Source organism: Cololabis saira, chromosome 1 (genome assembly GCF_033807715.1).
Source record: "Cololabis saira isolate AMF1-May2022 chromosome 1, fColSai1.1, whole genome shotgun sequence".
NCBI lineage: Eukaryota > Metazoa > Chordata > Actinopteri > Beloniformes > Belonidae > Cololabis > Cololabis saira.
In genome coordinates, this window is record NC_084587.1 from 20,011,317 (window position 1) to 20,036,010 (window position 24,694).

A 24,694-nucleotide genomic window follows, 5' to 3' on the forward strand; every position below is an offset into this window, starting at 1 on the left:
AATCAGTGAATACAAATTGACTGAAAAGACAGTTTATAAAAAGACGTTTTAATGATGGTGATGATAAAATGTGACACTTTTCTACTGATTAGACTCATAGTCCAGCAGCTCTTATTTAAGTGAAATTCAAGTGAGTTGTTTTCGTCGCTCCATGTGCAGATAGTCTTGAAGCACAAACTTAATGCTCTAGCATGAAATCCACACATTTATTTTTCTACTCCACCCCTCCTCTTTATTAGCTTTTCTTTTTCCTCATTTCTTCATTTTCTTCTGTGCTGCTTTCTTCTTGACCATCTGCAACCGTTTCAAGGCGTTCAGTTGGGACTCTTGCGAGGTTGGCGCTTTGTCCCCCGGTGCGGCCTTTGATCCGTTCCCGTTGTTTCCGTTCCCTCCTCCGTTGTTCCCTCCGTTCCCTCCGGCCGCCGCCTGCGAGCTGCTCGGAGAGCTGGACCCCGACGAAGCGGAGACCTTCCCCTGGCTCTCGCTGCTCGACGAGCGGTTGAGGGGCTGTTTTCCCAGAGTCAGGGGCGGAGGAGGCTTCAGAGTTACCTGGCTGGAGCCGTTTCCATTGCTGCCCCCGGCGGCCTTCGTGCCTCCAAGTCCCGACTTGGCTCCGGCGAGCCCCGACAACCCGGCGGGTTTCTGACCGGAAGGAGTTGTCTTGGTGCTCCCACTTGCACCAGAAGAAGCGAGTTTAGAGCTAGCAGGAAGTGATGGGTTGGTTTTGGCACCAAATGCAGCCCACCCAGTCAGGCCGCTGCTTGAGGAGGACGATGTTGCGGTGGTGGTATTGGCTAATGTGGTGGGAGGCTGCATGAATCAAGGAGAAAAAAAAAGAAAAAAAGTTACCACAATACTATTCATCAGCTTCTATAATGTTATTGAATTGCTCTAGTTAAGAAACCTTTTTTGTGAAGCCTACACAAAACTATTCCTGCATGTCTAATGATCACTCATGAGGCTTTGTTTCTTTTTTGCCATTAAGTTAAGGTTCTTTTTTTTTGGTTTGTTTGTTTTCAAACAGAGTAAAAAGCTAGATTTGTGCAATTTCAGGCAAATCTGATCTGCTTTATTTGCTCTGCTGCTGTGTCTGAGCTACATGCAGTAAGTGAAGGTGAGGAAGCTCAGCAGTGGAAGCTACAGCGCTGCAGAAAACAGCCTGCGCCACCTACACCACCACCTAGTGTCTGATGATGGAACTACAGCGCTACGCAAACGACAACAGAAGAGCCTAAGCACCAACAACAAAGTCTATACATAGGCCACATGTGTAGTTGCTAAATCAGGCTTTAGTAGCAATGAAAATGATATTGAGTGGACCAAATTAGTGACCACATGGCAGAATATGAGGTGCCAAAATATTTCCAATGAGAAAAAGTATCCTAAAGCTGGGCATACACTGTGCGATATTTTAAATCGTATGAGACTGCCCCATCTCACACTGCACGACTAGATCGCGGAGTTCAAAAGTTCACAGCCCACGATTTATGGTCTCACACTGTACGAGCCGATGCTCGGATGCGACCCGTGTGCTCACACTATACGATCATAATCCTCCCGTCGGACCTCTGTGTACTGGAACTCGAGGCCGGTTTTGGGGCAGGGGTGGGCTGTGTCCACCCAAACGTGCGTCCTGCCCACCCGATCAAAGGTTATGGGATCCTTTATTTTTTTATAATTTTATTTTTTTATATATATATATTAAAAAAATCCCAAAATATCTGTACCGTTTCTGATTGGGTGTGTGCACTGCGCATCATTTTTAGACACAACAAAGAACGCGTACCGCAAAAGTTGTGTCTCGGCGGAGGGACCCGGCGTCCCAGCAAAGTGAAGAGAAAAAAGAGGTTTTCCGAACAGCAGACAGCGCACACACTAAAGGCTGATTTATGGTTCCGCATTACACCAGCGCAGAGCCTATGGTGTAGGGTACGCGGCGACCCGCACCGTACGTGGAAATGCGGTCTTTTTATTGCTATTAAAACATGATTTGTAATGTGAATTTGCAACACTTAAACTACAAATAATAGTTTTTTGACGTGACATCAGATATTGCGCATGCTCTCTGTGAAAGGATGAGGCAAATCGGGTCGCAGCACTGCTTCAACTGTGCGATGCCTTCACGAGGAGCGACCAGGATTTCAAACACGCTTGATTTTCTTGCGACCTCACGATTCGTGATCGGGAGCTCGTCGTGAGGTGTTAATCTCTCGTCGTTACCCCACGTACACTGCACGAGGCACGAGCAACGATTGGGTCAAAATCGGGCCCAATCAAAAAAAAAGTTGCACGACTGGAAAATCGGCTCAAAACGAGCCGATAATTGCACAGTGTATGCCCGGTTTAAGACCTTTTACACCCATCGTCTCTGGAGAAATTACACTATAATTAGAAGACTATCTGCAATTTGAAAATAAACACATCCTAAGTACTCATTTCCTCTGTAGAGATGAATAAATACTGCTTTTACAGGATGTGTACACCCTGACACCTGCTGCTCTTCTCTTGCTTGTAACCAAAAATAAGTTTAGATTGTGATTATCGCTTTTGCTTAGGTGGCAACACACCAGCAAAGTCAGACCATACCTTCACTTCTGTTCTCTTGAAGGCTTGGAAGGAGTTGGCCGTTTCAGTTTTGATTTTCAGCTCCGCCTTTTTCACCAGTATGTCTTTTACAACCGGTGCGGACGATGCCGATGCAGGCGACGGCTTCTGGGGAGGTTTCTGGGCCTTGTGGAGAAACAAACACAATTTGTTTCACGCAGAAACAACACCAACTCCTTTAAACATGACTGTGCATTGATCAGTTACAATCAACACATTTTGACGTGCAGCAAATATTTGAACACAGCTAGTTTTCCTCACCATGCGCTTCATTTGCCTCGTGCAGCGGGCACAATACCAGACGAGCCGTGGGTCATTAACTTCTTTGTCCGTCACCTGGGGCTTGTGACAGTCCTGGTGGTACAGATTGTGACACTCTTGGCACTCCACCAACTGGTTTCCCATGGTTACCGTCATTTGTCTAAGGATATGAGAAACACAACAAAAACTTGATCATATAAAAAAAGTCACCAACCTTAAACTGGTCACCGTATAGGGATATAATAATTAGATCGTACCTGCAAACCACACAAGCTAGGCCCATTTCCATGGCAAAGTCATCAGCATTAGTCTCATCATAGTCATTTATGTTTGGCAGGAGGTCTTTGCTTGTCTGCACAGTGATGGGAGAAGAGCGATTCTCCTGTTTCTCCAAACGAGGCTTTTTCGGAGGGTCAATTTCAGACAACTCAACTCTGACCTGTTCAGTTAAAAACATGGAATTAGTTTAAACAGTTTGTAATGATATTAGTGTCTATCCAGATGGTCAAATTTACTTCAGTGTTACAATAGTGTTCTTTATACAAATATGCAGGACTCTGATTCACATATGCACACTGACACTTCACAGTTGCTCAAAATACAGGTAGATAGCTCATACACAGAAGATATATGGCCTCACAGCAGCTGGTCCAGACTTCTGACCTGTGACCCTTTGCTGCATGTCAGCCCACTCTCTCTCAGCCCTATTTCTTCTCTGTCTCAACTTTCAAAAAAACTCAATAGAGTCCTAACAAACCTGCAAAACTTAATTATGCTAATCCCAATGATAAAAAGTGCTTCTATTACCTTCTCCGCTGGCCTCTTCTCTGCTTCTTTCTTGCTTTTCTCTGAGCTGGATTTGTTACTTCCACTGTTGCTGCTTGAGGATGAAGAACTTGAAGACTTGGACTCTTTATTCAAGCTTAGTTTTGACACTGAGCTTTTTGGCATCTCCATATCCTCAAGATTTAAAGATAAATAGATAAAAACATACAAAGAAAAACAAAGTATTAGTACTCAGGTGCACATAATTCCCACATCAATTAAACAGAGTACTGTATATATTTACAGAATGTATCAACATATTTCTTACTTTCTGTAAAGAGCGGTAGGATGAGTCACTTCCTCGTGAAAGGGATTCATCAAGAAGAGCTTTGAGTTTCTCCGCTGAATCTTTACTCTTAGAATGCAAATAACTCAGTCCTTTCAGAAAGATGGGATCCAAGTCCAAACTGACAGGTCCGGCCATGGCTGACATCCAAGGACAACTGAAACAACGTCATTTTTCAGGCTTTCAGGAACAACTCACATAATGCAGCAGAAAATTCACACTAGTTTTCAAATGTGACATAAATGCTATTTTTGGAGATTTATTTAGCTGATACATTTCTTTATGTCAAATAAGTGAAACAAAAAAGCACAGAATATCTCAACCCCCCTCCCACCCCTTCATGACACTGTCAGAGCCCTGGAGAGCTCCATCAGCGACCGGCTTCGTCCCCCGCGATGCGTCACTGAGAGGCATCGCAGGTCCTTCCTCCCCGCTGCCATCAGACTCCACAACCGGGCTGATCACAGTAGCAACGGACAGTAACAACATGTGCAATATCTGTCTACCTCATAAACATCCTACCAGCTTTTTTTGCACTGTTTTTCTTTCTTTCCCGCACTGCACTACTTTTATTTTTATTCCAATGTATATACTGTTTATATTTTGTAATTATATATTTTTTACCCTTTCGCTGCATGTGTGTTGTGTGTATTGCTGCTGCACAAAGCGAATTTCCCCATTGAGGGAGAACTAAAGGACAATAGAGAGGAGAGGACGCTGGTGTGTTTGTTCGCCGCTTCTCAGTCTCTGAGTTTTTACATTTTATTGATATTGACCTTTTCCTGTGCTTGTTTTAACTCGTTTTAATCTTGTAAGCACTCTGAGATTACCCGAATTAAGAATGTTCTATAAATGAAATCTATTATTATTATTATTATTATTATTATTATTATTACAACAATCTAATCTAACAAAATGCTAATTTCACATCATAATACATAATATACTCCTACTACTGTCATTTAGCAGATGCTTCTATCCAAAGCGACTTACATCTGAGAGAACAACACAAGCACAAAACCACACAGGAGGGTCCAGCTGGATCAGTGCTGGTCAGACTGCTGAGAGTCCAGTTGGACGCAGGTGCTGCCATGCCAGTGCTAGAATCCTTCGCCCAACCCAACAGTCCCTTTATACAAGAAAGCTACGTCTAAAAGGACACCATCTTGTCATAAGTGCACACAGGTTACTCAGTGCTGAGTACTGCAAAGAGCTGGATCTTCTAACTAATTCTGAGGGGCAGAGAAGTTTACTAGATGCAGAAGTGCTCCTTAAAGACTGAGCTCAGTCTTTAGCTTGCTCTTGATAGTAGGTAAGTTAAGTTCATAGCAGAGATTTTCAGCCCATCGGCAAAAACATTTCAGAAGTTGCCAATGCCATTGACTTGATTTGTAAAGCTTCCTCACACGTGTTTCAGAGTTGGGTTGGGAATCTTTTACTGTGTCACGATTCGATTCGAATTCATGGGGCCATGATTCGATTCAAAGTTGATTTTTGATTCAATAATCTCCTATTCATAATGATTTCTCACGCCAGTGCTAGAATATAATTCTTTTTATAATTAAGAAAGCTACGTCTAAAAGTGTGTGCAGCTACTAGATTCACATATACTGTCTCAGAAAATTAGAATATGTGATAAAGTTCTTTATTTTCTGTAATGCAATTAAAAAAACTAGAATGTCATACTTTTTGGATTAATTACAAATCAACTGAAATATTGCAAGCCTTTTATTATTTTAATATTGCTGATCATGGCTTACTTACAGCTTAAGAAAACTCAAATATCCTATCTCAAAAAATTAGAATATTCTGGGAATCTTAATCTTAAACTGTAAGACATAATCAGCAATATTAAAATAATAAAAAGCTTGCAATATTTCAGTTGATGTGTGTTATGCACAATATTCTAATTTTCTGAGACAGTCCTGTACATAATAATCATTGATTTTTATCTTGCACCTGACTCTGTTACTGCTGCTCTGTTGCTACTGTTGATCAAATGCAGGCTATGGTATCAGTATGGTATTTTGACTTTTGGCAGATCTGCTGTACGAATGTAAGAAAACAGTTAATACTGTGTAAAGCTTTTACAATCATTTGCTTCTGAAGCCTCATTTACACAGGGGCATCTTTCTTTTTCCTTTAAAAAAACCCCAACATATTATACCGATTCCAGATGTAATTATCATAAACAACCGTGGCTTCTGGGTTAATATGATTTTGTAAGTCTTTTAAATAAAATAACTTTACAATGGATGTGGTTGCTGTGTGACGTCGGTACCAGGAACACGGAACAGTATGATGGTTAAAGTTACCTTTACCACAGATGTCGTGTATCAATCACAAACCGTAGCTGAATTGCCTTCGTCTGGGAAATCTTACCTCACACCCAGTGCGTAGCAAAAGTCTCAAAATGATCCGGATATTAATGTTTTGGCGACTAAAGGACGTTAAACAAGACAGCGACGCAGCGTCTCCTGCGGCTTTGATCGTGTGCAACAGCCAAATATGTCCGACATCCTTACGCTAGGAACGTTCTTTTGAGAAAGTGGAATTTGGTTTTAAAAAAAAAGTACATAACCAGCACAAACTCCTACTAAAAAGGAAACATTTGATATTGAACAAATTCTTATTTTTTAAATATATTTATGAATTTAACAAGTCTAAATTAGGAGCGTGTGGCTATGTGAGGCTACAGTTAGAGGAGAGGAAGGAGATACGGTGACACCGTGATAGTAAACCCTAACAACAACGTGGTTTTGTTTGAGTCTCCGCTGCGGCTTAAACACCCCCAAAATCTCTTGTGATTGTAAGTATCTCCTCATGACACGTCCTTGGCGCATTTATTTTCCGATAAAATAAGTCAATGTGGAACACCTGAAGCTAGACATTTTTTCTTTTTCTCTTTTTAATTCACAGACTGGACCTGTTTTACCATGAAATCCACTGGGCAGCCTCCCTCTCTCTATTTACAAGTTTTTTGTGAAAACGAGGAGCTGCGTCTTCCCCTCCACACTTCCATAGTGCTGTTCTTGCTGTCTTACTGCGAATGCAAGTCTTTCAGAGTTTTTCTGGTCCATAAAAACAAAAGCAGCAGCAGCAGTTCAGAGTCACTGAGGAGTCAGCTTCCAGACTCTCTGGATGTTTGTGATGTTCAGTTTGAGTGTCTGCCAGCGCTGGTGAGAGGCTGCCGGCTCCCCGCTGCTCTGGATGAGACAGGCGGGCTCTGCAGGGCCGGGCTGGCTGTGCTGCTCAGACACATCATCAACACGAGCATCGAGGCTGATCCTTCCAGAAATGATGTCCTGGCGCTGCTGGGTTTCAAGAAAACATGTTTGAAAGCATGTGCAGAGGTTAGTGACACATGCACAATGTGTGTGTTCTGTTTGGTCATTTTAAAGGGGACCTATTATGGCATGTAATATCTATTTTAAACAGGCATTGAATGTCTTAAAAACAAGCTTTTGATTGTTTTTTCTAAATAAATTAGAAATTCAGCCTCTAAACCATGTCTTTATCATCCCATTCTCTAACCTCATTATCTTTGTGGGATTCTGAATGGGCGGGGGGGCTATGATAATGAGCCTCTGTGCTGATTGGCTGCCTGAATGACGCGTAGCAGGGGAGGGCACAAAGCTTCGCTCTGGGCAGAAGCGCAGCCGGTTGTGTACACTATTGGCTTTTTTGCACTAGTACCTCCTCGGCTCGGTGCGGCTCCACCCGTTTTGTCCCCGTTTGTTTTTCCACAGCCAGGTGAGAAGTAGGGGGGTTGGGGTGAAGCTGCTGTGACGTACTCGATTGCGCAACCGCTTTGTTCGTGTCAGCGCTGATCAGAAATCAGCTGGAGCCCAAGCGGCTGAGAGTAAAACAGCCCGTCTACATCCCTTTTTTAATTCTCTCGTCAGCCACCATGTTTATGAACATCTGCACCTCAGAGTTGGATCACCAATCAGTGGCGCGGAGGGTGATGACGTCAGAAATAGTCCCGGCTCAGCCCGGTTAGAACCTCGCCAGAATGGTTACAGAAAAAGTATCTGCTTGGAGCGGCTCTACCCGCCTCAGCCCCTAGTGCAAAAGCACAAGACGGGGGCGTGGCGGGTAGAAGTGAGCTGAGGAGGTACTAGTGCAAAAGCGCCAGTCCTAACTGCATGCGATGCGAGTGTCGGCAACAAAATCAATTCCATTGCTTTATTTTCTATTGGACTGTCCTAACTGGCTGCGAGTGATGCAGCGCGACGCGGCGCACCGTTTTGAGCTGAACATTTGTCGGACGCCCTGCTTCTATTTTCTTCCTGTCGTTCGCGTTGAAAGCCGGTTGAAAACTGGATCAGCCGTTCCTCATCCATGTCTGTTTCAGTCATGGATGAGGAACGGCTGATCCAGTTAGTTGAAATGAGAAGTTATCTCTATGATACCTCCTCATTTCACTACAAAAACCTCAATAAAGTGGCAGCTGGCTGGAGGGAGATGGACAGAAAGCGTCTGATGTCACGCAGTGTGACGCGATAGTCGGACTAGGGTTGTCACGATACCAAATTTCTGTTTCGATACCGATACCAATATCTATTTCGATACTTTTCGATACTTTTCGATACTTTTTGTAAAAAGGTGGAACACTCTCAAATGTCAATATTTTCCTTTATTTTAAAGCAGACTTTGTGAACAATAACAACAATGAATAAAATAAATAATTGGCATGGTATATTAAAAATTTCAAACCTTTAGAACAGTGAGAACAAGTTAAATAAAGCAATGCCATTCAAATTAAAGTCACCATGTTAAATAAAATACTGTAGCAGCAAAAACACCTCCTAGGGTGGCTGGCTGTTTTTCATTTTTCAGGTTCCTAGCCAAGAAAACAAGAATGTCTACATTTTCCTCGGTCAGTCTAGAACGCCTTGGACTGCAGATATTCCCAGATGTGCTGAAGACACGTTCAGATGCACAGCTTGATGCTGGAATACACAGATACTGCCAGGAGCACTAGACTTCTGTAATTGGGGGAGGGATGGGGTACAGTATTTTAATTAACATGGTCATTTTAATTTGAATGCCATTCCTTTATTTTACTTGTTCTCATTGTTCAAAAGGTTTGTGTTTTGAAACTATAGGCCACATGAAACATTAAATGGGCATAACTAGAAAAATAAATTGAGGCTCATTCTATCATCTACAGGACTGTCTCAGAAAATTAGAATATTGTGATAAAGTTCTTTATTTTCTGTAATGCAATTACAAAAACAAAAATGTCATACATTCTGGATTCATTACAAATCAACTGAAATATTGCAAGCCTTTTATTATTTTGATATTGCTGATCATGGCTTACAGCTTAAGAAAACTCAAATATATTCTGGGAATCTAATCTTAAACTGTAAACTATAATCAGCAATATTAAAATAATAAAAGGCTTGAAATATTTCAGTTGATTTGTAATGAATCCAGAATGTATGACATTTTTGTTTTTTTTAAATTGCATTACAGAAAATAAGGAACTTTATCACAATATTCTAATTTTCTGAGATATTGTAGGCTAATGGAATGTTTTACCAAAGTGTTTCAATATAATAATAATTAATTGCCTTAATGGTTTATAATATATATTAAACATTAAATAATATTAAAATATATAAAAATATATTTAAGTTATATTCTAGTCTGTGGAATGTATTTAAATATTTTAAGAATGTGTTTTTTTTTTTTTATATTTTAAAAATTGCATTTATTAACCATGGACATGTTTTAACTGTGTATGTAGGCTGCTGTAGGTTTACTACGGGCTGGGAGAGGCTCTGTACTTTTTTCATGACATGACAGTGCAGTGAACTGGTGAACAAAGTTATCAGCTGTCGTTCTTGACTGAAGTCTTGGAACAAGTCCGCGTGGTTGTCCTTTAAACGTTTGGACAAGTTTGAAGTGTTGCCTCCTTTAGCGAGACTCACTTTGTAGCAGCGCTCGCACTGCGGTGCATCTGGTTCAGTGGCTCGCCCTTATCGCTCGGTTTGAACCCCCCGAAATATTTCCACACCGTACTTCGGGCCCCCATTTTGTCCACAAGTACGGGCTTTTCTGCAGCTGCCATCTCTATTTATTTCAACTTTATTTCAAGCCGCTCTGTCTGTCTAACACGCGACTTCTCGTTTCTCTCTCCTCCTCCGCATGCGAGTGGGAGGGGGAGGCGGCTCTGCTTCTGCAACTACGTCACACTCGCTGAGCTCGCCGTGCTTAAAGAGACAGGCTCCAATTTACCAATTCGTTTGCATAGAAAAAATATATAAAAGTACCGTTTGTTTTTAAATGCTGGTATAGTACCGTTTTCAAAACTCTAGTACCGCGGTACTATACTGGTACCGGTATACCGTGCAACCCTAAGTCGGACGCTCGCATGCAGTTAGGAGACGGTGTTTAGTTGTGGGCGTGGTTTGCATTTTGGTTACGTAACGAAAATCAGCAGAATCCGAAGGGCTCGTAGAAGCCACATCACACTGGACGGCTCATCCGGGCGGCTGTACAGACACTGCAGAATTTGGTTGCTTTCCTCCTTCTCTGAGTTGGCAGGCTGAGGGGAGACCACTTTATATATGTTAAAGCAAGAAAAAACTTGTTTTTCATATTAGGTCTCCTTTAATTTTAAATGTATTGCATTTTAATACCATCCTTAGAACAAAGATCATACTGACTTTGAACATTTAAAGGTAGGGTAAGCTGTAACCACAGTCCACTATAGCTGCCCATCTCATGAGTGTATTGTAAAAAACATCGGAGTTTTCCTGCACGAGAGCAAGAGAAGAGATTCAGCTGTAATATGTCAGCTATCCTGGCAGAACTCAGCCTCCAGCAGGGGTGGAGAAGTTACCATGGAGATTTATTTTCTGCAGTCAATCTGAGTCCTTAACTCTGCTGCTGTGCCTGATCATTCTGCTGTCACTCTGACCAGGAATACATTCAGTTATCTCATTTCCATCAGTCGGCATCACGATTTTACAGGAAATATAATCATCGTTACATCTGGTCTATTTATGCTATAATTATAAAGGTGATGGAGTTTTTGAGAGCCGATACAGTGTTTCTTTTGATCTCAGACATTTGCCTGTGCATATTTGTCCTCAGTATTACTGAGGTTGCAAACATGATTAGAGTAAAGTTAGAGATGAGGGCGATATAAAATGACATTCATGTGTCTCCTTTTATATTGTTGTCTGTTTTTGAGTGGTAATTTGGATGATGAAGCTGTCATTTGTAGAGGCCATCTGTCAGAGTGTTTCAGGTCATATCGGACCCACTTGGCATTTCCTCATGACTGCCTTTATGAAAAGTATCTTTTCTCTAGTCTGTCACTTGTGCAGACTACTTCTGCAAAATTAAATTGAGAACATGTAAAAGATGGTACGAAAATGTACAAAGCTAGAACAGGGAAACGAAAAATTGAGTTGTAAAAAAATTCAAATTAAATAGATGTTTGAGGGTTTAAGGTGTTTTTTCAGAGCAGATACAGTTTTGAAACCCTTTTAGAATTAGAATATTAGGATAAACTTTCTATATAAACATTTAAGGAAGCGCAGAATATATTGAAGTTGAATATTTGATGCAAACATTTGAAGTTGAGGTTCTGGTGTTTCCCATAAATTATGAATATGTGAAAATATTAGCATATCCATATTTGCAAGGTCATAATCAAATAATACCAATGCCTGTTTTCACACTTTTTTAAAAATGAAAATGGTTCAATAAGGCAAGACAATTTTATTTATATAGCACAATTCAACACAAGGTAATTCAAAGTGCTTTACATCAACATTAAAAGCAACAAGACACAAACAGTAAATAACAAATACAATGAAATAAAATGATAAGAAAAGAGGTAAAATACTAAAAAGCACAAGTTGTTAAAAAGTAAGGGCAGTAGAGTACAGCAGGTAAGTATTTAATTTAAGAGTACGCTTCAGTAAACAGTAATGTCTTTAACCCTGATTTAAAGGATCTACAGTTGGAGCAGACCTCAGGTCTACAGGAAGTTTGTTCCACCGGTGAGGAGCAGAATAACTGAACGCTGCCTCACCTTGCTTGGTTCTGTTTCTTGGGAAACACAACAAACCAGATCCAGATGAACCTCAGGGGTCTGGGAGCTTCATAGGAACTAACAGAACAACCATGTATTTTGGTCCAAGACCATTCAGGTCTTTGTAGAACAGCAGTAAGATTTTAAACTCTTTGACTCACTGGAAGCCAGTGTAGCGATTTCATGACCGGTGTAAAATGGTCCAGTTTCCTGGTGTTTTTAAGGACTCTGGCATCAAAAATAGTCACGTTTGAGATCAAAACCAAAAGAGAGCTAGTAAAGGTTTTCATTGCTTTAACAAAAAAAAGCACATTTAGCGTTCAAATTCCATTTTTACTTCATTAAATATGTTTCCACTGGATAATAATCATGATAATCAGTAGATGGCAGCAACCAATTCCTATTAACATTTCCAAAGATATTTGGACAAAAAGAAATGCAGGAGAGCGAAGACATAGTTTCAAGAGTGTTTCTGATGTTCTTGTTGGACCCGTTGTTGCTGATGAAGAGACAGTCATAGTCCGTACAGCAGACGATCTGTGTTGGTGTTGCTTTGGTTTTTGAGTTTTATTTCAGGAAGCGTGCTTGTAATACCTTGTTGGAGACACTGAAAGTCTCAAAACAAGGCAGTGTTTACTATTCCAGCTGTGTCTTTCTGTCACCTGACGAAAAGAGCTTAACAGGTGGATTTCAAGACCATGAAAAGGAATTTTACAGGCAGTCCTTTTAAGACTCAAATTCTTCTTTAAAAATAACTATGTTTTTTTTTTTAATTTATTTTTTTTATTTTTATATTTATAATTTTTTATTTTTCAAAGTGAAGACAAAGACAATAAATAAAAAAGAGACATTACAATAACAATAAAATTAAAAAAAAAAAAAAAAAAAAAAAAAAAAAAAAAAAAAAAAAAAAAAGAGGGTGGGGGGAAGGGTTGGTACAGATGAACTTTAAAAATGATGGTGCCTCTAGCGTCAGATCAGGTCCAGCTCTAAAAGAAGAGTAAGTCAAATAAAATAAGAAGGATGTGACTAACACATCAGGTCATATCATTATCACATTATTGTCAAGTGTTGTCTAATAACAGCCCATGGGGCAAATTGGTCATTTTCGTTATCTTTGAGGATTGCGGTTGCCTTTTCCATTGATAATAAGTCCAGAAAGTAATTCAGCCAGTTGTGTTTGTCAAAGCAGTTTGGTTTGCGAATCTTCCAGTTCATGAGTATTGACCTCTTTACAGACAGGAAGGCGAGAGCAATGATACGTTGTATAATCTTCCCATGCACGTTCTCCACTGCACTCCCCAATAAACACACAACAGGACATTGAGGAACACGAATATTCAACATAGCTTCCAAAATGTCAATAACTTCAGACCAGAATTGTTGGACTACTGGGCAGAACCATAGCAGATGTATTAATGTACCAAGCTCACCGCAGCCATGCCAGCACAGTTCAGAGACATTTGGGTCCATTTTTTTTAACTTGTATGGTGTGATATAAGCTCGATGTATAATTTTAAATTGTATAATTTTATATCTCACACAACTACACATAGATATTGAATTCTTTAATATTAAGTTCCACTGATCTGAAGTGAGAGATGAACCAATGTCCCGTTCCCATTGTGATTTGGTGGAGGTAGTGCTGTCAGGCAGAGATGAGCATAGTAATTTATAAATAACTGAAACTGTTCCTCGTCCAGTGGAAGCAGCTCTTAATTTACTATCAAGGACAGTATTAGTTCCCTTCTTGATTCCTTTCAAATTAAATTTTTTAAGAATAGATTTTAACTGAAAATATTGAAAAGACGCAGAATCATCCAGACCAAACTGTGCTTTAATCTCATTAAATGGCATCATATCTCCATCTCTTACAACCTGACCCACCTGGGTAATATTGTGTCGTTGCCAGGTTAAAAATAACTATGTTGAAGTTGTACTTTACAATTTCTAAAGATTAATAAGTGTTAGAAACAATTTATGGTAAATCTGAAAGTTTTGCTACTTCAGTTGACTCTTTTTTTTTCATTTTTGGGAGCAATTTTGAGTGCATTAAAAAAAATAATACTGTATTTAATTTAAAGAATCTTGCCTTTCCTCTTCTCAGGTGAGCAAGTGGACCAGACTGTGTGAAATCAGCATCCCCTGTGCTGTCGAGGAACACCTCCAGAATCCCACCGATGAGGCCAGACAGCTGCCGCTTTCGATCCTCACCCTCGAGCGACGGCTCGCGGAGCCCGTCAAAGTCCACAACGATGACAAAATACGGAGACAGAAGCTCAAAGAGCAGAGGCGGAGCGAGAAGAGCCGGGGGGACCAGGAGTCTGCCTCCAGTCCCGGAAAGTCACGTCAGGTCTCGGACGGGCTTGAGCTGAGGACGGCTCTGGCCAAGCTGTCTGTGGATCCAGTTCCGGCTGCAGCCACCAGAGAGAACTCCGAGATCAGGAAAGTGAAGACGACAGATTTGCCTCCGCTGGAGCATGTGTTTGCTGAGGGGCTGTACTTCACTCTGACGGATGTGGTGCTGTTGCCCTGCGTTCATCAGTATCTGGTAAGAAATTTGGATTTACAGTACGAGACTTGTATGACTGCAATAAACACTAAACTTTTCTTATTTTTTTAAGGTCACAATTCTTTTTATATTTCTAGTAACCACCTAATTTATCTTGATGAATGCAGATCAAATGCTCAGCTCTTTATATTACCACTAGTCAAGCCTTATACTTTTGACAAACTGTATCGTCTAATTATTACCAAAAACCTCATATTGTTTCACAATACATCAAGAACCATTATCCAAAACTTTGTCTCCCTGCATAAATTGCAGCAGTGTCACCTTTTACGTTTCCCCATTCATGGTCCAGATTTCCAGTGGCATATGTTCACCGTCTCTCTGATACCTTTATTATGATTAATAATCAAATTATGCATGACGTTTGGTTTCTGTGCTCCGGTTAGGGTGAGCAGGCTCCTTTTTAGATGCATTCAAGCAGAAACTTGACTTAAGAAGACTCGCTGCATCAGACTTGGCACACGTTTGCTCTCACAGGTGGTCTGGAGGAGCCACCTGGCAGAGACTGATAACTGCGAACGGGAGGGTTTCTATTCAAATGCTTATGACTTAAGAGCACTTTTCTCTCCATAACAGGTCAAGTTACACTGACCTCAAAATTTCCAACTTAAAAAATACGGGAACTTGATTCACACAAACGATGAATATTCATTGCACTCAATGATTTCAGTCCATTTGGCAGGAGGCAGCGGAAGTAGCTGCAGTAACTGGGACTGGGCCAATAGTAAAGAGAGCTTCTCAGGATTGTCAGAAGTCTTGAATTGAATTCAAAGTTTTAATCAAGACATCCTCTGTAGAAGCTTCATCCTGTTTAGATCATTTTTTTATGTTATTGGAATATTTTATTAAATACACAGTAAGTCAATACATTTTGAATTCTTGAGTTATTTGATAAGGCCCCTTGAGGCCGTGCAGAGTTTTTCAATAATTAGCTGGAAACTGAGTGTATGTGTTGTGTCTGAGTGACCCCCTCCCCGGTGCTTTTGTGTACCATTTTTCAAATGGACTGGCCCCCTTTTTTTTTTTTTTAAACTGTTAAAGCAACAACCGAAAATCAAATCCCTGGAAATCAAAGTTGAATCCAGAGTGAATCTATGTCACTTTACGTCAGACAAACATTCACTGTGGCCTATGGTTTCTGATCTTCTGTCGATTAATCATTCAGGTTGTGCTACTGGATACGGTGAATAAATGTTGGTGCTTTCAAAACTCTCTTTTTTTATTGCTTTAACCAGAAATTGATAATATATACCGTATTTTCTGGACTATAAGCCGCTACTTTTTTCATAGGTTTTGAAACATGCGGCTTATACAAAGGTGCAGCTATTCTGTGGATTTTTCTTCCACCGCTAGGGGGCGCTTTAACCGGAATTAGAATAAAAACTAAGACAAAATAAATGCAAAAGAATGCACTACTTCTTCTTTAGCAGATAGAAGTAGGTAGAAGCAGATTTCAAACAGATAAATAAATACCGGTTATTTTCTCTTGGTTCTGTCCCGTTTTAATCAGCAAAGTTGCTGCCGTGTTAAAAGACACTGTTATGAAAGGATCTATTTACGTACAAACATGTACATCATTTACAGTTTAAAATCCTTCTGCACATGTAGTAAATATCTAATCTAACAATATAAATATCTGCGACTTGCACATCTTTTTTTTTTTTTTAAATAGAGCGGATGCGGCTTATATACAGGTGCGGCTTGTATATCTTTTTTTTATTATTTTTTTAAAAAATAGAGTGGGTGCGGCTTATATACAGGTGCGGCTTATAGTCCAGAAAATACGGTAGATTTAATTTCCTGCCATGTCTATCGTAGCCATTTGTCTCATGTCGCTGAATGAAACAAACGAGTGAGAAAAACTTTATTGGTGTAGCGTTCTGCTTTTTGCCTGAAGGCAGCTGACAGAGGTGAGGCGTCCAGCTGTCTTTTGGACATGTTTTAAAGATGGATGGCTTTATTTTTTTAACTGGATGTTTTAAAAAATGTTAACTTTGAACCTAATTAGTGGACCATGGTGTTTAAAATGTTATATACTGTAACAGGAGGGACTTTAGTATCCTGTGGCTGGGAGCTCCAGAGCAGCCAGAGATACCCAAGAGCCAACAATAGCCTGTATAAAACACGGGGGAAAGTCACTTGACTCATTTATTTCTGAAGAGCGGTTTTTATGCCTGTTTTTCTTCGTACGGGGCAAAGCCGATGGGATCATGCCCACCATACGTCAATCAAAGCTAGCTTTGGCTCCCAGCTACTTCAACTGAACCCCGCCAAAATATGTGCAGAGCTGCCATCAGATGTTTACAGCGGAATAAACCGTTTAACATGTTGACTCGACGGTGGAATCCAAAATGACAGTCACGTTTAGCCGATGCTGGGTCAATACAAACGGGTGGTTGCTTAGCTAAGAAGATTACCAATGAACAAGTAATAACCACTGGCTGAGCAAACTGTCAATCAATCATATTGGAAATGAATGTAATGCTTTATATAAATGCTTCTGGCATGGTACAACATGTAAATGTGGTCATTTCTGCTCAAAAAGTGGACATTTTAACATGAAAGTCAATGGAGATTAACTCACTCTTGGAGTCAGCCTCTAGTGGCCAGTGGAGGAACTTCAGAAGTTAGATGGTCGGCGTTTGGTGCCAACCAATAGTTAACTATCTAACTTTTAGGTTGAATCTCATGCAGAGCTAAGATTCTGAAGAGCGGTGTTGAGGCCTCCTCTCCAGTTGCAGCTTCCAGCCGATCCACAGCTGCAGAGCAGCCGCTAAACGTTTGCAAGTGGAATATCCCATTTCACACGGTGAAATTACAAATGACCCTTGGAAAATCGCACCGGGAAAACTTTGCTTTGGGTTTCACTTTGTAATTGAATATCTGCGGCTGTGGTGGCGATTCCCAGGTTAGAAACAGATCCGTGAAACTGCTCTCTCCAAACAGACTAAGCATGTTTCATGTCAGCTGAAAGAAGTGCAGGCAATCAGCGCAACGAACATCAGACATGTTCAACATGGTCAAATATCCACTTTACATTTCACTCCTGGATTTCTTTATTAGGGCCCGAGCACCTTCAGTGCGAAGGCCCTATTGTATCTGTAGGAATTTTTCTTTCTTTCTTTCTTTTTTCTTCTGACGAAAGGAGGGCCTTTTTGCCCCCCTAAACGTGCCCAAAAAGTCCCCAAATTTTGCATGCAAGTCAGGCCTTGCGAAAAATTTGATATTTAATGGTTTGCATTAATGGGCGTGGCAAAATGGCTCAACAGCGCCCCCTTGAAAACTTTGTGCCTCAAGCCCCAGAATGCGGTATGTCGTACACGCACGAAAATCAGTACACACCTGTATCATGGCGCAACTGAAAGAAAAGTCTCTTGGCGTCATGCCCGAAACCGAACAGGAAGTCGCCATTTTGAATTAGTTGTGTCATTTTGGCGAAATTTATGCCATTCCTTCGAAAGTTAATTCAGCCCGAACCGTAACGTGCACCCAAGTGTGTTATACATCAAAATGTGCGTCTCCATCCTGCGACTACACGCATTACTTTTCTCTTTCAAAAGCGTTACCGTGGCGATGCTAGACGCCAAAAAGCGCGGCCACCCTTCATCTGGTTGGTTCAGACAGAAAAAACTTTGCGCCTCAAGCCCCATAATACGGTTTGACGTACATGAACAAAAATCGGTACACTCCTGTATCATGTCGCAACTAAAAGAAAAGTCTCTTGGCGCCATGGCCGAAACCGAACAGGAAGTCAGCCATTTTGAACATTCTGAATTAATTGCGTAATTTTGGAGCAATATATGCCATTCCTTCGAGAGTTAATTCAGCCCGAACCGTATCGTGAACCCAGATGTGTTATACATCAAAATGTGCGTCTCCATCCTGCGACTACACGCATTCCTTTTCTCTTTCAAAAGTGTTACCGTGGCGACGCTAGACGCCAACAAGCGGACCCCCCCTTCATCTGATTGGTCCATATTTGATAGTTCCCCAAAAGGCACCAAATTTGGCATGCAAGCCAGGCCTGGCGATAAATTTGATCTTTCATGGTTTGCATTAATGGGCGTGGCAAAATGGCTCAACAGCGCCCCCCGGAAAACTTTGTGCCTCAAGCCCCACAATACGGTTTGACGTACATGCACGAAAATCGCTACACACCTGTATCATGTCACAACTAAAAGAAAAGTCTCTTGGCGCCATGGCCGAAACCGAACAGGAAGTCGGCCATTTTGAATAAATTGTGTCATTTTGGCGCAATTTATGCCATTCCTTCGGCAGTTAATTCAGCCCGAACCGTAACGTGCACCCAGGTGTGTTATACATCAAAATGTGCGTCTACATCCTGCGACACCACGCATTACTTTTCTCTTTCAAAAGTATTACCGTGGCGACGCTAGACGCCAAAAGGCGCGCCCCCCCTTCATGTGATTGGTCCATATTTGATAGTTCTCCAAAAGTCACCAAATTTTGCATGCAAGCCAGACTTGGCGATAAATTTGATATTTCATGGTTTGCATTAATGGGCGTGGCCTAACGGCTCAACAGCGCCCCCTAGAATACTTTTATCTGCCATAACTTTTGAATGGTTTGACATAGGAAGTCGTGGGTGGTGTCATGGGACTCTGTAATGAGTCCTTAAGCTTCGTTGGCCTTAATTAGCCCCACCCCTTCTTCTGATTGGTTGTCCCGATTTCCTGCTATAACATTGGAATGGTTTGACATAGAGAGTCGTGGGTGGTGTCATCAGATTCTTTATGGAGTCCTTGACCTTCATTGGCCAGAATTAGCCCCGCCTCTTCTTCTGATTGGTTGTCCCTTTTTTCTGCTATAACTTTTGAATGGTTTGACATAGAGAGTTGTGGGTGGTGTCATGGGACTCTGTAATGAGTCCTTAAGCTTCGTTGGCCTTAATTAGCCCCGCCCCTTCTTCTGATTGGTTGTCCCTTTTTTCTGCTATAACTTTTGAATGGTTTGACATAGGAAGTCATGGGTGGTATCATGGGACTTTGTACTGAGTTCTTAAGCTTCGTTGGCCTTAATTAGCCCCGCCCCTTCTTCTGATTGGTTGTCCCGATTTTCTGCTATAACTTTGGAATGGTTTGACATAGAGAGTCGTGGGTGGTGTCATCAGATTATGTATGGAGTCCTTGACCTTCATTGGCCTGAATTAGCCCCGCCCCTTCTTCTGATTGGTTGTCCCTTTTTTCTGCTATAACTTTTGAATGGTTTGACATAGGAAGTTGTGGGTGGTGTCTTTTCTGATATGCTTATGGGGGGCGGTGGCCGTGAGTGCGAGGGCCCGTTCATCGCTGCTTGCAGCTTTAATTCGTTTTATGTTCCTTATACAAATGTTATTTAAAGTGTTATTTTAAAAGAATTAAACATAACATTGGTATCTAAGTATTGCTTGATACCCAGGAATTGGAATTGGTATAAAATGGAAGGAAAAACATCCCATTGGAGCATCTGAAAGACTGTTTAACTGTGGAAGCGTTGACATCTCTCCCTTTTACTTTTGACACTGAAGAGACTTTTCATTTGCATCTTCACCATTAAAACATGGTTTATTATACACAAGCAACAGCAACACCCCGCAGAACTGGGCAAGGTTGTATCAACGGCGATGCGTTGATGGAAGTTTGTGCTCACTTTAAAAAGACCCAAACTCAACACGGTTAGCTCAGATTTGAAATGACATGGAAGCAGTTATGTAGTAGGCAGCGTCACGGGTAATATGACGTAGAGTTGGCAGATGTGTTTTCTTGATGAAAGCGCTGCAAAGACATGTTTTGGAGATGCAGCTGCTCTTTTCTTTTACTGGAATGTCGTTACGGTCCCCTTCAGCCTACTTTCAGCTGGTTTTTACTCATCACAATTATCTGCAGCACTAAATCATTTCCTCACATAGCTTGAGTCAGTAAACTTTTTTTATGGCAAGTCGAAGCTTCTGATCTGAGCTCTCTGTTGACAAGAGACAAACATTTTTGAACTGCTGCTAACAACTGCTGTGCTAGATTAGAAATACATAAAAGTTGTTAATGTGATACAAATCTTTCAGAACGAAAACTGCAGTGACAAGGATTTTCAGAGTTCTGTTTTGTGTCACAGCTACATCGTTACAATAGCGCAGTTAAAGGTGGGGTGAGCAATTTTTGAATGATGCTATAATGATGTTTTATTTAAAGGAGCATGAGGCTCCTTTTAAGAAATGAGACTCTCTAGCGCCACCCTTCACCACGACGGCCGTTGGGGGTACTGCAGCCAACAGCGAAGCCGTCACGGGAGAACGGGGAGAACGCGCATGCAGCGTCATGTGACGTCACATCCGCAGCCCAGCGCGGGAAATTCGGCCCCCGAATTGCAGCACATTTTGCAGCACACAGCCTGTTCAAGGCAACGGAGAGATACGCTAGAGGGCTCATTCGTTTTGGTTTGGAACACTTCATCTGACCTTATTACTAGAAAACTTAAAACGTTTTTTAAAACGAATTTTTTTCATAAATCCTGCCTCAATCCTGCCTCATGCTCCTTTAAACGAAAAATCTACAATACCACCCTTCTTCCTCTCCACTGAGTCCTGCATCTCAACATGAGTGTAAATCCTCCCCCTGTCTGTGATTGGCTGGAACAATGTTTGTTATGGGCTGTGAGGCAGGCTTCCCCCACTCTATTTCCAGATTAGACTATTTTCTTTTTCTTTTTTTAAACAGCGAACTCACGATGGGTGGACAGCTGGGGGATGATGGTGAAACATTTCCTGAATGTGAAAATAAAGGCTTCTGCTTTAAAATCATGTAGAATTGCTTACCCTACCTTTGAAACAAATAGGACACCCATCCGCTGTTCAGTAAGCTTTAGCGTGAAGACAGGCTGCTTCAGGTCTCTGATGCTAAACATTACACAAACACTGTGTACTTGGCATGCCAATATGAATCGGGGATGAGATTTATGAGAGAACGACTGGGGATATAATCTCAACTAAGATATTATTTTAGTTGATATTCTCACATGTTTGTAAACTGTTGTATGTGGACTTACACAGGCATGTTTGAATGAAGCCAGGGATGGGCATTATTAATCGATTATCGATAACTGATTGTTAAGATTTTTCTTCGATCATGTGGAATTTGATCATGATAAGGAGGATGTCTTGAAGCAATGCTCTGACTTTCACTTTTCTGAAGCTACTAGCAGGGGGCCACACTAGGACCACACGGCTGCCGGAGGAATCGAAACTGAATATGAAATGAGCGAATGGATGTTTGATGTGGGATCATTCGAACTTAAAAATATTGGGGGGAATATATTGAACCTCGCTCCATTCGCTTTCTTTTCTTTTTTCTTTTGAAGAGAGTGAATGGAGCGAGGTCCCTCAGGGTGGCGAAGTTGGTGCGCCGGTATCTCGGCATCCCAGCATCGTCGTTACCGGCCAAGCTAGAGTTTCCCACGGCCGGACCCATTTTTCTCGACAAAAAGTCTTGATTTACGTTATTAATCTAGCAGGTAGCTTTTAAATGTAAACCTTTAAGATTTAGCTTGCAACTTCTGGCCCCGTTGCCTCAGTTAAACTTGTTTTCCTTTGTTTAAACCAAATGATTGACTGGTAAATGTTCAAGAAAATCTTAAAGTTAATCGAGGATCCACCGTTAATAGAAAACTGACCAGTGGCTGAATAAGTGAACACAGTCAAATGTTTACATCCGATAAATGCGTTGGATTAATGATATTCTGAACTTGAATGCATCAACCAACAGTACGTGCATGTGCAGGTTTTTTTCTCCCTCTGACTGTGATGTCATCCATGCTTGTGAGCTGTGGCAACTGTGCTGGCCTCACATGCATGTTAGTGCAAGTGATTTCCCACTATAGTATTGTTTTCCCTCCGTGTTCTTCCAATGAATAAAGCACATTCTTAAAGAAAGCCTCACAAAGAGAGCGATAAGACCAGAGTTATCCTTCGTCTGGTTTTCCTGAGATTGAGAGATTATTTAGCTGCTTGAGACGCTCCAAGTGTCTGATACTCGCTGGTTTTCTGATGTCGTGCATTCAAACTTTAAATCCTACTTACATTCAAACACAAATTGTTTCCAGGGCATATTTATTCAGCATTAATATTTGATTGCACAACCTTTAGCCAATATTAATTATGTTTACTTGGGTAACCACGTTTGGATAGTGAGTCTATGAGACTGTACTCTGAGTGAAAAGATGCAAGTGTAATGACTTTTCTGAGTTTCACAAGAATTGGGGCTTTGATCCCCGACCCGGGGAGGGCCGCCATCCTTCTCCGGCTGAGGGCCGTGGTCTCGGATTTGGAGGGTCTTTGAGCCCTTTTCTCTTTGGAGTCGCCCCTCTTGGCTTTTTTCTCATGTAGATACTTCCTGGTTCAGTTTTAAAACCACCTCTCCACATTATTTCTAAACAGCCCGAATCTCTGCAGGTGTCATGATGTTTTATTCACAATCCACAAAAACATCAATGGACGTCTCTCACTTAGTTTCTTGAAAACAACCATTTTGCTTTGCCGTTAATGTTTTCACGCCTATTTATGAGTAAGGTTTGTGTAAAGGATGATAGAAATGAGAAAATTGGAGAAAGAATTTGGAGGAACAAAAATAATTGAAGGGCATAACACATTCTTAGCAAACTGGTTCTTGCGTAAAGGGATGCAACAATCACTGACATGAAAAAGTAATAATTATGAGTCCAATAAAGCAATATCCCAAAGGCATGTGTCCATTTTTGTCTCGCATGTCTCCTTATTTGATGACTTAATCGAACTTGTGCAGAAATGTATCAGGGAAACATTAAGCGTTTGTGATTTTTATTTCACAATGTGAAAGATTGATGATGTTGTTATTTAACTGCTCGGTCATTTCAGCATTGATTTATTGTATTTACTCAGAACATACAGTTTAGAGTTGCCGGTGATTCTGAGCAGGACGGTATTGTTATTGATCCGGAATGCTGTATTGCCAGACACTGATGCGAGTCTCAACCTCCGTTTCACCTCTCGGCTGTCTCCCAACATCCCGTAACTGTGGGAATGAAGCAAAGTTCTCACAACGAGGGTTTTAGCGGTCAGCTGTGCTTCAGTGGTTTCCAGTTTCACAGTCAGCGTAGCGTGTCTCCTCTTAACGGCCATCTCTGTCCACGACACATGCAGCCTCTGTGGCTCCTTCCCCCCGTGTTTGTCCTCCCCACAAAGTCACATGCAGTGACTTTTCCTCTCTGATCATGTCTCTGTTTGAGTCTTCACACTACCCAGCTGTCAGCTCTGTTTTGATGTTTCTCCTGCAGGTTCCTTGTTTGTGCTCGTCCACTGTGATGAGTGACTTGTGCTGGAGCTGGAGCTTCACCAGACGTAACACATCAATCAATATGTGCTTGTTTTTTTTTCTCCCCTCTCTTTCACTTTTGCGACCATCTTTGATAGGTTTCCCTTCAAACTCGCGCTGCGAGCGCTCTGCATCAGCTCCCCCACCTGCTTCGCTGGTACAGCCGAGTTCAGGAGGTACCCGGTGTCCTTCGTGCTGCCAAAGACTGTGGGTTCCTTCTGCCCGTCCCCCAGCTTCCCACCTCCAGCATCCCAGGGCCTCCATCCCAGGGCGTCCCAGCAATCCTGCCGGCACAAGACGACAGCCAGGAGACGACCACGCAGCTTCCTTTCGTTGGCGGACCCAGGCCCACAATGACTAAAGTCAAAGTAAATAATTATTCTTCTGCACATTTTTTTCCCTCTTTATTTTTCCATTAAAACACAAATGTCCTGATAGAAAATGAAAGGTTTCCCTGCAGAGTCCAGGTAGAGGATTTGCAGCCTCGCTGGTTGTTAGTCTCCCTGCAATTTAATGACACCTTTATCTGCCAGTTGCCCCTTAAAGAGTGTGGCTCTAAACGTTTTGGCTTGAGGCAAACATTTTAATTGTTCAATTCTTTGTCCATTTGCAGCTTTTTAATTGCTTTTAGACAAGAATTTAACAATAGAGCTTTTTTTTTTCATTTTTGACTTGCTTGGCCAGCCATACCCACTCGTCTGTCCAGCTCTCTCTGGTAATCCTCCCATTCACCATGATTTCCACTGGTA

The 24,694-nt window shown here is 41.4% G+C and overlaps 2 protein-coding genes across 2 annotated transcripts in view; one reads left to right on the forward strand and one right to left on the reverse strand.

The window, feature by feature from the left end:
- Positions 1–26: 26 nt before the first annotated feature.
- On the reverse strand, positions 27–6,470 carry ints12 (integrator complex subunit 12). The gene is made up of 7 exons (XM_061717427.1): positions 6,359–6,470; positions 3,959–4,133; positions 3,673–3,825; positions 3,123–3,304; positions 2,866–3,025; positions 2,587–2,730; positions 27–810 (listed from the first exon to the last, which is right to left on the reverse strand). Exons 2-7 carry the CDS (start codon positions 4,121–4,123, stop codon positions 253–255), a joined length of 1,362 nt encoding a protein of 453 aa, XP_061573411.1. The 5' UTR covers positions 4,124–4,133; positions 6,359–6,470; the 3' UTR covers positions 27–252.
- A 235-nt stretch (positions 6,471–6,705) lies between these two features.
- The window catches only part of gstcd (glutathione S-transferase, C-terminal domain containing), a 107,956-nt gene continuing 89,967 nt past the window's right edge, over positions 6,706–24,694 (forward strand). Inside the window, exons 1-4 of the mRNA XM_061717323.1 lie at positions 6,706–6,785; positions 6,896–7,329; positions 14,143–14,586; positions 24,044–24,313. Coding sequence (XP_061573307.1) covers positions 6,913–7,329; positions 14,143–14,586; positions 24,044–24,313 — 1,131 coding nt within the window. The 5' untranslated portion in view covers positions 6,706–6,785; positions 6,896–6,912. The remainder of the gene's footprint in view (positions 6,786–6,895; positions 7,330–14,142; positions 14,587–24,043; positions 24,314–24,694) is intronic.